A 16,411-nucleotide genomic window follows, 5' to 3' on the forward strand; every position below is an offset into this window, starting at 1 on the left:
GGACTAGGAGAGGAAGAAGAGGATGGAAGATGATCCCAGCCGCCATCCCTGTCCCCTGAATGTGTGGCTCCTGTGGCCTCCAGTCACTCCTTCCATATACCACCTTTCCCTAGATGACCTGAAAATAGTAGGGAAAGGAGATGGACCTGGGAAAGCCCTATAGTGGACCTGCAGATAGCTCCCTACCTGATTACTTATCTCAATTTGTGTTGGGCAAGTGGACAACACTGTTGATCTGGATTTGTTCTGGGGATTGCAGGGATTTAGTGACTGCTTAATGCTTATCCATCAGATTGGATTATGGGTTCCTTTTGCTCTCTCCTGAGGAAAAAAAAAACTTCCTTCAGAGAGATTGCATCCCTAATAGGGATGGCTCTCCCATCAGCAGCCCCTTAGTTGTGGAATTTATGTAACATGAGGAATGCCCACTCTTCTGGTGGGGAGATATCTTCAAGGACTGAAGGGGTTATCATATAACTAGGTGGAAAGGGATAAGAGAAGATGGGAGAGAGAAAAAAGAGAAAAGAGAAGGAGAAAGAATGTGTGTGATGGATGAGAGGATGAAAGAAAGAAGGAAAGAGGAAAGAAGAGGGTGGAGATGCAGATGGCAAGAGTAAGGCAGGGCTTGAGTGAACCAGACAGATTCCTGTGTCCAGAGAAGGGGCAGGGAAAGTGTGCCAGTTAGAGCAAATTGCTCCCCTCAAGTGTCCCAGGGGCCCAGATAAGACTGGAATTCCAGCCTAGTCCTGCAGCTGTTCATAATGGCATTCTTCACCCAGAGCTTCGGGCAAAAAGACCCTGTGGACCAGGACTACCAATGTGAGGAGCAGCTGCTGTGGTGAGGAAGGTGAGGTCAGATGCAGTCAAGTGCATGTGTGGTTTCCTCATGGGTGGGGTGAGAACAGTGGGTGTCTCCTGGGGTGTTTCCACCTATTCATATGTAAGAAGTGGCAGGAGGCAGATGCCACATGCTTGGGTAGGCCCTGGAGAGTGGGTACTGGGTTGATTGAGGATGAGGAGCAGGCAGAGGAAAAGGAAGAAGAGAGCAGAGGGAGAGGAGTAAGCGGGAAGAAAAGGATATTGGATCTTCTTCTAGAAAGTTCTGAACCTTCTGTTATTCTCTTTTTTTCCTACAATTTGAGAAAAAGGCCTAGGCTCAGCTGGGTATGGTGGCTCATGCCTGTAATCCTAGCACTTTGGGAGGCTAAGGCGGGTGGATCACTTGACTCTAGGAGTTTGAGACCAGCCTGGGCAAAATGGCAAGACTCCATTTCTACAAAAATATAAAAACCTATCCGGGTGTGGTGATGCATGCCTGTAGTCCCAGCTACTTGGGAGGCTGAGGTGGGATGATCGCTTGAGCCTGGGAGGTGGAGGTTGCAGTGAGCCAAGATCTCACCACTGCACTCCAGCCTGGGTGACAGAACAAGATCCTGTCTCAAAGAAAAAGAAAGAAAAAGAGGAAGAAGGCCTAGGCTACCAGCTGGGCACATCTACCTCGGTGTCTTTGTCTGTAGTATAAGTATAATGAGAGTCTCAAACTCATAGGGTTATTGAGAGGATTATCAACTCATGTATAATGCTGAGTCAATTACTAACATATCACAAGCTCCAAGTGTATGTTACCTTCCATATTGTTGTGGTTGTTACATCTTGGTTTTGCACTGGATCGTTGGGGATTTCTTTCCTTTTCTTTTTCTTTTTTTTTTTGGAACAGAGTTTTGCTCTCTTGTTGCCCAGGCTGGAGTGCAATGGCACGATGTTGGCTCACCACAACCTCCGCCTCCCAGGTTCAAGCAATTCTCCTGCCTCAGCCTCCCAAGTAGCTGGGATTACAGGCATGCACCACCATGCCCAGTTGATTTTGTATTTTTAATAGAGATGGGGTTTCTCCATGTTGGTCAGGCTGGTCTCGAACTCCTGACCTCAGGTGATCTGCCCACCTCGACCTCCCAAAGTGCTGGGATTACAGGCATTAGCCACCGCACCCGGCCCAGTTGGGGAATTTTTCATGCATAACTAGACCTTCTTGCTATGCCCTCAGGTTCAACACTTTTAGGTCTCCCTTTGCACACATGAAGGACTGTGATTTCTTAGATCTTCAAATTTACTCCTGAAGAGAGGCAGCCAAGAGGTTTTCTGGAGTGCAAAACGAATACCCCATGGTAAGAAAAGTCTAGGGTACAGGTCACTGAGTTTTCCCACCAGAGGCTGTCACGGAGGTTTTCCTGGATTCCTGAAGAAATTGGACCCTGGACCTACATCAGCGCCTCCCTATCCAGCCTGGAGCCTCAGCCATCTGCCCCACACAGTGCTTCTGTCCGGGCCCCACCCAAGCCTCTTCCAGACTCCTCTTCCAACCCCAATTCCTTCTCCTCGTTCACTTTCTTCAACTCACCCTCTGCTCCTTTCTTGTCCCTTTTTTTATTCTCAGGAATCTAGTTGGAAGGAAAGGAATTCCCTCACTACTTAGAGTGGGATTCCCCCACCCTGCACCAGCAGAATGGATGGTCTCCTGCTGGAGGTCAAAGAAGCATGGGGAGGCTGGCCTAGGAGGGGCGAGGGGTGGCAGGGCAGTCCCCATGTCCCCCTATTCTCCCCAGCTCCTGTCTCATCACTGTCACCATTCAATCATAGCAGATGGGCTGCAGCTGTGAGCGCCAGCCCGGCACACAGGCTGGTCCGTGCCACTTGGGAGAGAAGGAAGAGAAAGGGAGGGAGGGAAGGAGGAGGGATGAAGGGAGGAGGGAGAGAGGAAAGGGAAGAAGAGGAGGAGGAGAAAAGGAAAGAGAGTGGAGGAGGAGAGAGGTGGCTTGGAAAGAAAGGAGACTTAGTGCCTTTTATGCCTCTCTCTTCCCAGCAGAAGAGCAGAGGCCAGGGCTGGGCTCACAAGCTGGGCAATGCCAGGCAAGATGGGCATATGCCCTTGATTACTACCAGGACCGCAGGCCAAGCCTCCACAGCCGCCACGGCCTCATAAATCAGTTTTTAAGTAGCAACCACATGGACATTTCCCAGCTGAGAGGCCTGGCCTCTGTCGGCCCAGCTAGGGCAGCCCTGGTGGAGGGGCAGGTGCCAGGCCAGGGCACCGAAGAGAGAGGGGTGGTCATTGAGGTTTGATGGGAAGTGAGGCTGGAGCTTGTTCAAGCAAAACCTGGGGCAGGGGCTCCTGCCAATAGAGACTAGGTAAGAAAGTGGCAAGTGGCTGGCAGTGGGTCCAGGACTCCCTGCTGGGTCCCCCAGACCCTGTGCTGGATTTCCCTGGGGAAGCTGCTTACAGAGGAGGGAGAGGGTGTTGCCACTGGAACTCTTTCCCTTCAGCTCTCACCTCTCTATAAGAACAAAGAGTCAGGGTGAGTGTGAGGGCAATGTGTGCGCCTATGCACTTGGTATCCGAATGTGTGCACCAGGCCTTGAGGGGCAGGAAGGTGTTTCCTGATACCCAGCCCAGGCCTGGCACAGACAGGGCACCCAATAAAGTTGCTTGAATGAATAAGTGATTGAGTGGGAAAGGGGCCAGTTATGCAGACTTGCGTGCGTTCACAGGAATTGGAGATTTCTATCCGAGTGTGTCCTGACTGGAGTCTGTGTGTGTGTGTATGTGGGGGTGTCTGTGGGTGCTCTAGTGGGAGGGGGTGGGGAAGCAGGAGATGAGGGAGCTGGCGAGGGAATCTATTTCAGCCAACGTCCCTCCACATCCTCCCTTTCAGGACGTCTTCCCTACATAGCCCTCCCCAGAGCCACGATTCTCCCCTTCTAAGAATCCATCAGTGAGGCGGCAGCTCCCGCGCCCCCACCTCCTGCCCCTGCCGGATCCCGCGGTTGACGCCCTCCTCTCCTCCTCCCTGCGCTGGCCGCGTAGGTGGCCTCGGGTGCGGAGGTCCCGGCCTGGCGCAATCAGTTGCAGAGCGGATGGGGCGGGGGCGCCCAGCCTTCTTGCGCGCGGTGTCTCCTCCCTGGGTGAACAGATGTCTCGGAATTTTAGATGTGCTCTCCGCCCCTCCTCGCAATAACTCCCCCCACCACCCCCGCAGCTGGCACCGGCTGTGGCGTGGCGCCCTCCTCCCCCAACTCCCAATAGCAAAACCCGGTGATGGATCCAGGAGCACGGCTGGAGGCTTGGGCCAGGAGGTCCGGGAGGCCCGCGGCGTGGCAAGTGGCGGCTCCCAGCGCGGAGGCAACCACTGGGCGCCGTTCGGGCCTCTTCCCTTCTCTCCTTCCTTCTCTTCTCCCTTCTCTTCTCCCGCATCCCCTCACTCCCATCTCTCCACTGTCTATGTCCTTCTCGACCTCTGCCCCACCCTACAGCCCATCCCAGCCACCGCGTCTACGAAGATCCTCTACACAGACCCTTACACTTCACGACAGAAACTCCTCCTGGCAACTTTAGCGAAATTCTTTCCTCTAGAGACCCCTTTTCCTGCATTCCTGAGCCGCCCCCCATCACCATCAACTGGCTGCCTGCCCTCAGTAGAAACCCCGAGTTAATCCGGAAAACGTGGGGGGAGGACGGGAGGGGAGTAGGGATTGAGATTAGGGAGGTGGAGGAGAGCAGGTTGGCCCTGGCTGAGAGACACCCAAATTTTCTAATCACTGCTAATTAATGAATAATCCAATTCCGCGGACCCCCAACTCAGGGAAGGGGGCGGGACCCACAGCGGGCAGGAGGGGGCCTTGGCAGGGCTTCGCAGTCGGGGTGGTGCCAGGAGCCCTCCCCCCACCCGCCAGCATTCCGAGGTAACAGGCATTTGTTACCCAGCTCGTGCCAGGAGCGATTGGCAGGTTCGAGCAGCACAGTCATTCCGCACACAGATGTCCCTGCGTTCACTCTTCTGATATGAATTCTGTCAGCTCCGAATCCGAGAGAGACAAGCAGACAGCTACACAGACAGAGTCACAGACACACACAGACACAGCTAGAGCAATTGTCTGGAAGACGCAGAACTCTATAGATATTTTTCTTCCCTGAAAACATATTTTAAAAAACAAAGAAACATATTTTAAAAAGAAATAAAAATAAGAAAAGCTCCCATTAATTTGGGGGGACACTCCCAGTGCCCCGATGAATGCCCCCCTTCCTCTCCTCCTTATGTTGCCTGCCCAGACAATTTCAGTGGCCCCAAGGGCCCCACAACATCATCACGGAGCTTCAAAGTTAAGTGGTGGCAGAGAGAACCTCTGAAGTCCGCGAAATCTGTCCCCTCACGCAGGACCCTTTTGTAGTTCTAGAAATCCAGCATCCCTGAGAGTTCTAGAACACCACCAAGGTGCAAGTTCCAGCATTCTAGAACCTCTGAAATTCAAAATTCCAGAACTCCCATGAATTGCAAATCCTGCTGAGTGCCCAGTTCTTATAGTGCCCTCTTCGTGGGTGAGCGGGAAGTGGGTGCTGTCCGGTGCCCCTGAGCGGTTCGCACTACATGCCTGGTCCTCACCGGCTGCCTCCAGAACCTTGGCCACCAGCCAAAAGTGCAGCCTGCCCTTTGATTTAGGAACACAGAAAGGTCAAGTCTCCCTGGCTACTGTCCCTTTCTGACATTGCCTTCCAGAGCGGACCCCATTCCTGCTCCTGTCCCACCCTGGCCCTCCACGCCTGACCTGGCTGTCCTGCCTCTGCCCCTGCCAGCCGCTGTGGGAGTGAGCTGGTTGGTCACTGGGCATCTGTGAGCCGGCTGGGCATGAAGAGCCCTGGGGTTTGGTTCTCCCTGGGCATCCCTACCTAGTGGAGGAAGAAAAGGGGGGCAAAGAAACTGGTCACGACAGAGGAGAGGGGCACAGAGGGGTTTGGGCTGTGGTTTGTGGGGTTGTGTTTTTTAATCTTTCTTACTTTCTTTTTTTAAAAGAAAAAGCCCCCATCCTGTGTCATCATTTTTATGGGATCTGCAATTCTGGCAAAAATCTGTCTTTAATTTAGCTGTCCATATAAAAATCCTCACTGTATAATAATGAACAGATGCCATGGAATTTAAGCTGGAGCCTCGGCTCCTCCCCGCCTTCCCCCCGCGCCTGGCACCGGGCACCGGGCACCGGCTTAGTGGCACAGACTGGCACCAATGCGCGAGCGAAGGGTGGGCAGGGGGCGACCTGGGCTCAGCGCCAGGGCTCTGGTGTGGTGAAGGGGCGTCCGGGCGCTGGGGTTGGCCAGGAGCGAGCTTTTCCGTGGTGGTACCAGGGGAGAAGTGTCTGCAGGATTTTTCTGTCTTTTTCTACAAGATTATTAGTAGTTAAGGATTTTGGTTTGGTTTTGCTTTGGCTCTTTGTTGTTCTTCCGATATATTTTTTAAAGCACCGCCCTCCACTCCATATAAACCCAATTGTTTTTGATATTTTAATTGAGTTGTTTTTAACCCTCCCCCTGCGCCGCGCCCCAGCCTCGGCCTGGGAGCCCAGCCGAGAGCGAGTTCGCTGCAAGCGGGATCCGCTCTGCGCCTGGCCGGCCCGCAGCCTCCGCGGTATTCCCGGCGCGGGCGCCTCCAGGGGCTCCCCTGCGGCTCCTGGGGGCAGGGGTACCCTGCTGCCCTCCAAGACTGAGGCTGGATGTGGCATCTGATTGGGAAGTGGGAGAGATGAAGGGAAGAGAGAAAGCCCCAGTGCCCTCACTCCAATTCTCGCGCTGTTCCCAAGGGAGAAGAAAAAAACTATGTGAGTCCGTTGTCCCCTCCTGCCTCCGCCTGCGGTCAAGAAAGGGGGCACCGGCTCAGGCTTCAGGGGTTGGTTCTGAGCCCCCCACCCCCACCTCTCGCTTTTAATGCTACTCTGGCGAGAACAGATGTCCCAAACCGGGCGAACTGCCCAGACCCCGCCCAGCTGTGCCCTTGGTGAAGACTTGGCTAAGGGTAGGAACTGGCATGCAGGTCCCCAAAGGGGTTCGGGGGTTCCCGCGACCGCTGTGGGACCTGACCTCGCAGCCTTGGCCTCCTGGCCAGCGCAGCCTCAGGCGGGAGGCGGAAGAGACCCGGAAAGACCCGTTCCTAATTCAATTAATTCCAAAAAGAGGAATGAGACGCAGACAGATAGAGAGGCTGGGAGAGAGGTTTAAATACCCGAACACCAGACACACACTCTGGTATGGAACTCCGCAGCCCCTGTCAGCGCGGGGAGACCGCACTGCGCTCCCGCCCTGGAGCGGGCAGGAGAGTTGGCTGCGCTAGAGCCATACCCTGGCTCACATCTGGGCAGCGTCTCCACCCAACGCTGTGCCCCAGCTCCCTGGGCATGGCCGGCGCCTAGAGGTTCCCTCTTCTCCTCCCCTCGGAGCGCCCCAGCTTCCCTTCCCTGCACTAGGGAGCTAAGGTGACTCCGCTCCTCGCATCTCCCTCCTGAAATCCGTTGCCCTCCTTCCTGTGAACCCAGCCCTGGTCTTGGCCTTCTTCTCGCGTCCACAGTCCCAGGGCTGGCGCCCCTGTCCCAGTGCTTTAGGTTGGAGAAAGTTTCCAGAGCAGAACAGCCCTCCCAAGGCAGCTGCGCCCTTTCTTACCACTTCTCACCCAGGGAAACTTTGTCGAGAATTTTTAAAGCTGCAGGACAGAAAGGCAGAAGCTGCTTCAGGATTCAGAACGGGGCAGGGTTTTAAGGTTTCTCACAGTTCAGGTGTCATTTCTGCTCTGGCACCCCCGTGGCCAGCGCCTGGGTATACCAGCCCTGAAGGATGGAAAAATGACAGTGTCTTGGGCCGTGAGTTGGGAAGCCTGTTCTGACAGCAGAGGCCCATCTGCCCCTCCCACTTTTCGCAAAAAGCAGCATCCTCCTTTGAGCACACTGGAGCAGGTCAGGTGCAGTCCCTCTGCGCTGCCCCTCTGTTGTCATGGAGGGGTTGGGACCGTAGGTCAGCCTAAGCTGCTCAGTCCTGGCTTCTGCCTTCTCTTTCTCCCCAGATTCCTGTGGAATCTAGAACCATACCTTAGTCTCAATCCCCGCCTCAAATCAATGGCTCCCCTCAGAGCAGGTAAATTCCTGTCAATGATTCTGGGGAAGAGGAGGAAGCAAAGGTTGCCCAAGAGAGAACGAAATCTCTGACCTCTGCCCAGAAATTCTTGTATCCACCAGCTTGTGGACTTTCCCATGAAAGGGAAAAAGAGAAGCAGGCACAGCCCCGTGGAGCTTCCAGAGTGTCAGGGTTTTCCTGCCACTGACCCTCATGGGGGTCGGTGTCCCCCAGTGATTTATCGGGCTGTCTCCCTGAGTCACAAAATCAGGGCTGGGGGTTCACTGGGGGTCCATGGCTCACTGTCCGAGTCACGGCTGGAACGCAGCTCAACAGTGAAGGGACAGGAACTCAACAGTGAAGGGACAGGAACGCAGCTCAACAGTGAAGGGACAGGGAGTAACTGCTTTCCTTCCCTTTCCCGCCAGATGGGCAAATGGCCTGGACTGGAGATACCTCTTTTTCTCTGTCATCTTCCAAATGCTGGACTTGGAATGAGGTCTGGAAAATCAAGAGGAAGATGTCTTCCTGATTGAACTTGGATCCAGCCATCGGGTTCAGCGGCCCAGGGGTTGAGCTGAGCCGGCTGGTGGGCGCTTGGAGATCCTGCCACTAAGGCTAAGGCAAGAAGGGCGTCCTCTCTGTGCCTTCTCCCCAGGCCAGGCACTGCGCTGGCCCCTTTTCTCCTCCCTCCCCTGCTTCTGTTCTTGGAGCATCTCTGGGTGTGTGTGCGCTGGCGGGAGAGCAAGCAAGAGAAAGAGACCTGCGAGGGGACGTTTGGGGCCGCATGTCCGCGCACATCTTCTTCTCCTGCTCATCACAGCATCTCGCCAGGGAAGTTGAGCACTGGGGAGGAGGTTGATGAGAGGCTAGAGCCAGCCAGAGTGCAGGGAATGTGGGGGGAAGGGTCAGAAATCGGGAAAGGGGCGACTGGTGTGGATGCCGGGATTCACCAGAAGCTGAGTCACTCGGTGGGATTTCTGTCCCAACAGGGACCTGTGCACCCCCACCCAATGTGATCACAGCTCACAGAGGCCCAAGAGTCGTCAGCATCTTTCTAAAAGGGCTGGAATCTGGCTTCAAAAACAGAATTGAGCCACGTAGGGTAGCCGAAGAACAATGCATAGAAAGAAGTCTGTGGTCTGGCCAGGAGAGCCACATGGAGGGGTCCTTTGCTTCAGGCCCCAAGCCACCTGGCTCCCGCCCAGTTCTGGACTTCTGAGCGGGTTCTAGGAAACTGGCTGAGTAGGGGAGAAGCCCAATTAACCTTGTTCCCAGGGCAGGATAAGAATCAGGCCTCGGGATAAGTGCCAAGTTCCTTTTCTCTGCAGTTGCCCCTGCCAGGCCTTGCCCCACACCATGAGAGCAGATCAGACTTTTGCAGGTTAGGATCTGGGATATGCGCCTTGCTCTACACTCCCTGCAATAAGTGAGGGGGAAGGAAGATGGGCCAACTCCTTTATTCCATGAATAGGAGTGATTCAGAGGTTTATAAGATGCTGAAGACAGGGACACATCCGGGGGATGAAGGCCCTAGTCTGTGATCTCACTCTAGAGAGGCGATGCCGGGAGAATTCCAGAGAAGGCAGTGAAATTTTGAAAGAATGCTGGTAAAATGTTCTGAAAACTGCTGGAGAATTCCGGCGCAGCATTGGAAAGGGCCTCCTACTCCATGTTCCCCTGGGTCTGGCACATGGACCTCCCTCTGCAGCCAGAAGAAAAGACACGGACAAGGGTCAGCACGCCACAGTGGACAGCTCCTGGCCTTGGCGCCTCTGCCGACAGCTGTCCTGACCAGCAGGAGGATATTCTTTCTACTGGGGGACAGAAGAGGTTTGAGGACAGCCATTTAGGGGATGCAATGAGCTCAAGTTCAGAGTATAATTTGATCCACCCTTCAATATGTAGGACTTCTTTCTTCAACAATCTTTCCCTTTCCTGCTTGTCAGGGAGATATTATTTTGGGTTCTTGGACCCAATCTTTAAAAACCTTTGCATGCCTGACCTTAATCTTCAACCCCAACACTACAAACCCCATTTCAGCCCTAAAACGAGCCACAGTGTTTGGGGAAATCATTTAAATGAGCAGCATCAGAAACAGCCTCCTTAGGGGACTCCTAAATGTGTTCAGGCTTTAGGATGGGAGTCTTTGGGGCTCAGAACCCTCTTCAAATATTCTAGGGCTACAGCGTGCACTGAGGGCTGAGCAGGGGGAGTAGGAGGGGCTTTCAGGGAAGTCAGTTAAGAGCTGCCCCTGCCTCTCAGGTTCAGAGAAAAAAGAATTGTGAGGCCAAATTGTCTGAGCAGGAGATGTTCATCCAGTGCCCTTCTTCCCTTCTAAGCCCTTAGGGTTCCCTCTGTTCAGAACTGTACCAGGCAGGAAGAAATCAACCCAGATTTGGACCGGGTGGGCATCTGCTGCCCTGTCCCAGGGAGTACATGGTTAGGCTCCTCTCTACTGGGTGGGCGCCCAGACTCAGCCACCTCACAGACCTCTAGGGGTGTTCCTCCAACCTTGTCGACACCCCTAAAAATGTCAACATTCCTGAGACCAAAATGGCCGATTCCCCTGAGTCCACCGAAACACAATTTTAAGATGAAAAAGGGGCCTCCCTCATTAATATTTCATCTTTATGACCTTATAATGTTTTTTTTGGTTTAAAAATACCCCTGTCTGATTCAAATGGTTGTCTCTTTGTCTCTGCCCACTTGCTTTTTGCAACAGTGGGCAGAGAGTTGTAAAATGACCTGCTGTTCCCAACTTGATCATTTTTCAGTGATGAAAAGGTATTTTGTTTTCAAGGGAGGTGCCTGTGCGTGTTCGGGAATGAAGAAGTGTAAGGATATCAGTGTTTTAGTGCTGGGAAGGTGAGAGCCTGGGTTAGGTCTGGGAGGGGTAGCTAGTATAGCCCAGTGGGTGTATGGGGGGTGATTAGGGAAAGAATCCTACCCAAGAATGTCCAGGGTCCCTCTCTTTGGCCTCTGCACAGTCACTTGACACTCTGCCTTCATCACCCCAGCCCCAGCTCAAACCTTCTCTCCCCCCTCAATGAAATGAGGCCACCGTGAGAAACCGGTCCGGCTTTGCATCTCATTTACATAAATATTTATTAATCGTCATTAAACTGAACAGAAACACGCAATGCACTTCGGGTGTCCGACGAGAGTTTCATCTTCGCTACAAGAGGAAGGTAAAATTGCGTGTGTGTGGGTGAGTGTGTGGGTGTGTCGCCTGTGGGTTTGCATTTTTGCATCGTGTATTTGGATGCCTGATCCCCTGCCTCCGGTGGGCAGAGGGTCTCCTTTTGCCCCTTTTTGGGGGAACCTCCAGTAGGAACCCTCAGACCTCTCCCCGCCCACCCACCAGCTAAAGCCAGGAGGACTCCTTGGACCAAAAAATACTCTCTCCAGACATCGGAAATCGCCGGGCGCCTGGCACCCACCGAGGCACAGTCCGGGCAGGGGTGGGGCTGCCCCCAGGTCTCCATCCCCACCTCTCACCCCAGGAGGGGACAGAAGTGCCCGCGAGGAGGAGCAGCCGGCGAGCTCACCTCCTTCTGCCCCCCGGACGCCGGCGCCTGGCCTGCTTGTGCGTGCGGTGTGGTGTGCGTGTGTCTTTCATGCAAACCCTCCCTCCCCAAACCGACCCCCCAACAGTTTGCCATTCCATACAAATTTGGAATCAGGTTTTTAAAAAACAGCATGACGCACAACGGGGACGGGGCGGGGGAGGGCAGTGGCACTGGGGCCCCAAATCTCCGAGTCACTGATTGTAAGAACCTGGGGAGGGGGAGGGGGCGGCGCGGGCCCCCACTTCACCAAAGTGCACAGATCCGCGCTCGGGCGGGGCGGCCCGCGGGCCGGGCGGGGCATCCCGGGGCCGGGCCGGGCCGCGAGGCTCAGTGGAGCCTCCTTGCATAGATATTTGTGTCTTTGATTATTGGTAGTAGTGGTTTTTTTTGTTTGTTTTTTTGTTTTTTGTTTTTTTTGCCTTTTATTGCTTCTAAAAGTCCTTACTGCGTTTTCTCTCCGATCCGGACTCTGCGTTCGGCTTCCGTCGCCTCTTAGCTTTTTTTTTTTTTTTTTGTATGTTTGTTTGTTTAAAAAAAGGAAAAGGGAAAAACGGATTCTAGTTACAAATTGTCTTGGCCTCTCTCTTTCCTCTCAATCCACTTCCCCTCCCGCCAAAATTAAAATCGCAAAACGCGGAGACTGGAGGTTGGGGGTGAGGGCGTTCCACGCCCGGGCTCCGGCGCCCTGACTTCTACCCTCTTCAAGAAAGAGGGAGCGCCTGGCTCCTTTTTGCCTCGGCAGCTGGGTGACTGTTTTTAAAATAATAATGAGAGGGGGAAACGCGTTCCACTGCTCAGCTGCCCCCTTACCAACGCCTTGGGGCTGCAGGGAGGATGGGGAGGAGGAAACCTCAGCGAAGATATTGGGAATGGGGGAGGGGTGTCTCCAGGGAGTGCCCGGAGAGAGGTCCCTGGAGAAGCACTCCTTGGGAGAAAGGAGGAGGGAACCCCTTGGGGAGAGAGAAGGCGAGTCCCCTGGGGGAAGCGAGGCCCCTGGGACGGGCCACCCACAGGTAACAGGACTGCGCTGCCCCAGGAGAGCGGCAGGACCGGTGGACCGCTCCCCGCGCCCCGCGCCGGGGTAGGTGGGGGTGTCCCTGCGCTCTGAGGGGCTGGGGACAGGGAGGCGGGCAAAGGCAAAAGAAAAAGAAGGGAGCCGGCGCGAAGTCTCAGTTATGAAAAAACGCATTGAGCTCCTCGTACATGGGGCCCCGGTCGTGGTGAAGGTGCATATCGTAAGACAAGAGATTCTCCGAGTGGACGCCCCCACGCACAGCCGACGAGCCGAAGACTAGCCCGTGGCCCGTGGGCCGCGAGCCGGGCAGCGCCGAGTAGTGCATAGAGTAGTGGTAGCTTTTCTCGTGGTCGGGCGAGGAGTCCTGCTTGAGTGAGAAGTTGCCATTGAGACAGAGCGGAGGGCTGAGCGGGCCCTCGTACTCGGAGCTGTTGTAGTCCGGGCTCGCGCCGCCACCGCCTGCCGCCGCATACAGCGTCTCGTAGGCGGCGCAGTAGCCGTGGGTCCGCAGGGCGTGCGCCGCGCCGCCGCCCAGGCCGCCGGCCGCCTGGCACTGTGCGCCCGCCAGGCGCGAGCACGGGTACGGGTAGGGATGCATGGCGAACGGGCCGCCCGAGCCGTGGAAGCGGCCGGCACCGTCGGCGCCTTGCTCCGTGAGGAAGTTGCGAGAGTTGAGCTGCAGACAGCCGGCCACCAGATTGGTGGTGGGTTGCGACAGACCCTTGCACAGAGTCTGCACGTAGGACACTAGGTCTGGCCGCTTGCCGGAGCGCAGGATCTCCGAGAGCGCCCAGATGTAGTTCTTGGCTAGGCGCAGCGTCTCGATCTTGGACAGCTTCTGCGTCTTGGAGTAGCAGGGCACCACCTTGCGCAGGTTGTCCAGGGCTGCGTTCAGGTCGTGCATGCGGTTGCGCTCCCGCGCGTTCGCCTTCTGCCGCCGAAGCTTGGAGCGCTCCAAGCGCGCCTTGGTCATCTTGCGCTTCTTGGGCCCGCGCTTCTTGGGCCGCTCGCCCTCCGCCTCGTCCAGTCCTTCTTCCTCCTCCTCTTCCTCCTCCTCCTCTCCCCCCAGCTCGCCTTCCTCCTTGACCTCGGCCAACGTGGCCTCCGGCCCCTCTTCTCCACGGAGAGGGACTGGCTTGGCCGCCCGGGCTGGCCCCGGAGCCCCCGGCCCGGGCGCAGGCGGTGGCGGTGGCGGCGCGTCGCCCTTTTCGCTCCTCGGCTCGTCGTCTTCGCCGTCGCCCCAGCTGGCGAACTTGGGCACGTCCGAGAGAAGGCCGGGCTCGCTGAACAGGCGGGTCAGCATGGTGCCTGAGGGCGCCCCGCGGGCGGGAAGGGGAAACAGACAGCACAAAGTGAGGGGCGCGCTGGGGTCACGACGCCCCCCCACAACCCTCCTCCACCCCCGAGTCTCGTGCGGGCTCCTGCCTAGGCTACCCTTGATGCCCACCTCCGCCGCCTGCCCCGCCCAGAGCCGGCCCAGCCCTACCCGGCTGCCGGCCTGGGATCTCGGCCCAGGCCCTCTCCCCGGCGCTGGGCCCCGGCTCCGCCCCTCGCTTGAATAGGGGGCTGCTCCCCGCGCCTGCTTCTTCTCAGGGTCAGGGCGGGGACCGGGTGGGGGTTTTAGGGACCAGATATCTTTGCCAGGGGAGGCGGCGCGCTCGCCCTGAAAGCCCGTTCTCTCCTGGCGGTGGAGAGAGGCTGGTCGGCCGCCGGCGAGGACAGCTGCCCCGCTCCGTGCTCTCGCGGCCCGGGCCCCTCGGCCCAGCTCCCTCACCCCTCCCGTGGCTCTCACCCCCACGCTCCCTAATCCAATTTGCAACTTGGCTGCGCGCCGCCCCTTGCTCGGCCCCCACCCCCGCACCCCCAATTCCAGAGGCGGGAGGATCGTCTCCTATAGCCGATGCGTCCCCAGCTCCCGGAGCCGGCTCTGGGCGGCGAGGACTGAAGCAGCGGGGCGTGGGGAGGAGACTGAGAGAAGCGAGCCCAGTCCGTCCCCTCTGCGGTCAGGGACCCCCTTCCCCCTTCAAGGTTCCCTCCCACAAGGCTCTTCAGATCTCGTTGTATTTTGGGATTGATGGGGGAAAAATCCAAATTTGTTTGTTTGCTTCCCTTTTTTTGGTGGTGGGGAAAGGTCGCAGGCTTTTTGGGACAACCATGGAGGGGTCCTCCGTCTCGGCCTCTTCGCATCTCCCCCTCCGTGATCCTGCCTTCCCCCCACCCACCGAGCCCATCGCAGGCAGAGACACCTCCTCTGCAACTCCCTGGGCTGCAGCCCCTAAGGGAGAGAGAACCTGGGGCGCCTCCGATGCCCACCCAATGAGGGGGGCATCATCCCAGGAAGGAGGTATTTGAGGACCCTCCTGTCGGCCGAAGCTTCCGCCCCCCCTCCCAACCGGCGGGTCAGATCTAGCTCCCTTTCGGACAACTTACCTCGGAGAGGAGTCAAGGGGAGAGGGGAGGGGAGGGGGGGAGGGGGCAAGAGAGAGAGGGGGGAGAAGAGGGATCTTCTCGCTTATTTCATTGTTCCCCCATCTTCAGGGAGCGGGGGCAGCGGCTCCTCAAGGCGGCGGGCGCCGGCGTCTTCAGAGCGCCATGCGAACCGCGGAGCGAGTGTGGCATCTCTACCAGGCGGGGTACCAGCCTCTATGCCAGGCCATATGGGCTTGGCACGTCACGGGCAGCAGCTATCACATGAGAGACGGTGATTGGCATGCGTCTGCACTGGGGGAGAGCCGGCTCCCCCGGGACCCGCCGCCATCTGTCACTCTGTACTCCAAAAAAAAAAAAAAAATTAAATAAATAAAGGAAATAAATAAATATTTCTGCAGCCCTCCCCTCCCCGCCCAACGCAGGGAAAGCAGGGATTGAGAGGAAGGTGGGAGGAGTTGCCCCCCTGTATATAGAGCCCCCCACACGGAAACAATGGTGTGGCAAGGCTGGGCACTGGGGGCTCGTGGTGGCCAATTCTATGCTCCCTCAGGGTCCCGCTCTGTCCATTTCCTCCCCTGCAGGCCCCCAAGGTGGGTCAGGGACCAGACCCTGGGTTGGGGAGAAGGGACCTCTGTGCTTGCCCCCACTCCCCAGGAGGGTCCCCTTGGCCACAAAGGGACAGCTGAGGCCCCCTCCCAGGATGGCTGTAAGGCGCGTCCCTGGCCCGAGCCCCATAGGTAGATGTTGGCACCATGCCATCCCTCATCCCTGTCTGCCCCTCCCCCACCCACCCTCACGCACACACAACATATGTGGCGAAACGAAATTCAAACCAAGGGGAAGACAGAGAAAGGGAAAGATGTGCCTGGATGTCTGTGCCTCTGCATGGGCGTGTGTGTGTCTGTGGGGACATGTGTGTATCTGTGGAGTCAGCCGATGGGAGATCTTTCCTTGGTTGTTGGGGGCGTATCCATGTTAGGGTGGATTGGGGAGGGGCGGTGAGATGAGCCTGTGCACCACCCATCTGGGGGTGGAGGGGAGGGTCTAAGTCTGGATTCCTAACCTAGAAACCTCTCACTCTCCTCCTCCCACTGCCAGACAGGTAGACCAGTCCACCAGCGGCTTTCTCTCCTGGTCTTCAGACTTGGTTATTTGAGGGAGGAGGAGCAGGCAGTGCTGAGAACTGCCTAAGTTCCTGGATGAGACTCAAGCATTCTCCTCCCCTTCTGAAAAATCTGAAAATACTGAAGCCAACTCCAGTAATCCCAAGAGTGGCCAAGGGGAGGTAGGTCAGACAGCTGTCTTGATAAGGAAGGTAGGAAGTTGCTGTTTTATCTTGTGGCTCACCTTTCAACCCTCTCATTGGGCCAGACACAGACACAAATGGCACAGGTTGAAGAGGTGGCTTTGGACACACACACACACACACACACACACACTCATGCATACACACATACACACACACACGGA

At 56.5% G+C, this 16,411-nt stretch overlaps 1 protein-coding gene across 1 annotated transcript; it reads right to left on the reverse strand.

The window, feature by feature from the left end:
* Positions 1–10,977: 10,977 nt before the first annotated feature.
* NEUROD2 (neuronal differentiation 2) lies at positions 10,978–15,269 on the reverse strand. Its single transcript, XM_032163479.2, has 2 exons — positions 14,942–15,269; positions 10,978–13,819 (listed from the first exon to the last, which is right to left on the reverse strand). The coding sequence occupies exon 2, from the start codon at positions 13,812–13,814 to the stop codon at positions 12,666–12,668; it is 1,149 nt and encodes a 382-aa protein (XP_032019370.1). The 5' UTR covers positions 13,815–13,819; positions 14,942–15,269; the 3' UTR covers positions 10,978–12,665.
* Positions 15,270–16,411: the final 1,142 nt, after the last annotated feature.

Source organism: Hylobates moloch, unplaced genomic scaffold (genome assembly GCF_009828535.3).
Source record: "Hylobates moloch isolate HMO894 unplaced genomic scaffold, HMol_V3 SCAFFOLD_10, whole genome shotgun sequence".
NCBI classification, from domain to species: domain Eukaryota; kingdom Metazoa; phylum Chordata; class Mammalia; order Primates; family Hylobatidae; genus Hylobates; species Hylobates moloch.

What these genes read in the sequence shown, in the direction of transcription:
- NEUROD2 (XM_032163479.2), bottom strand. Translation starts at nt 13,814, where the DNA reads ATGCTGACCCGCCTGTTCAGCGAGCCCGGCCTTCTCTCGGACGTGCCC.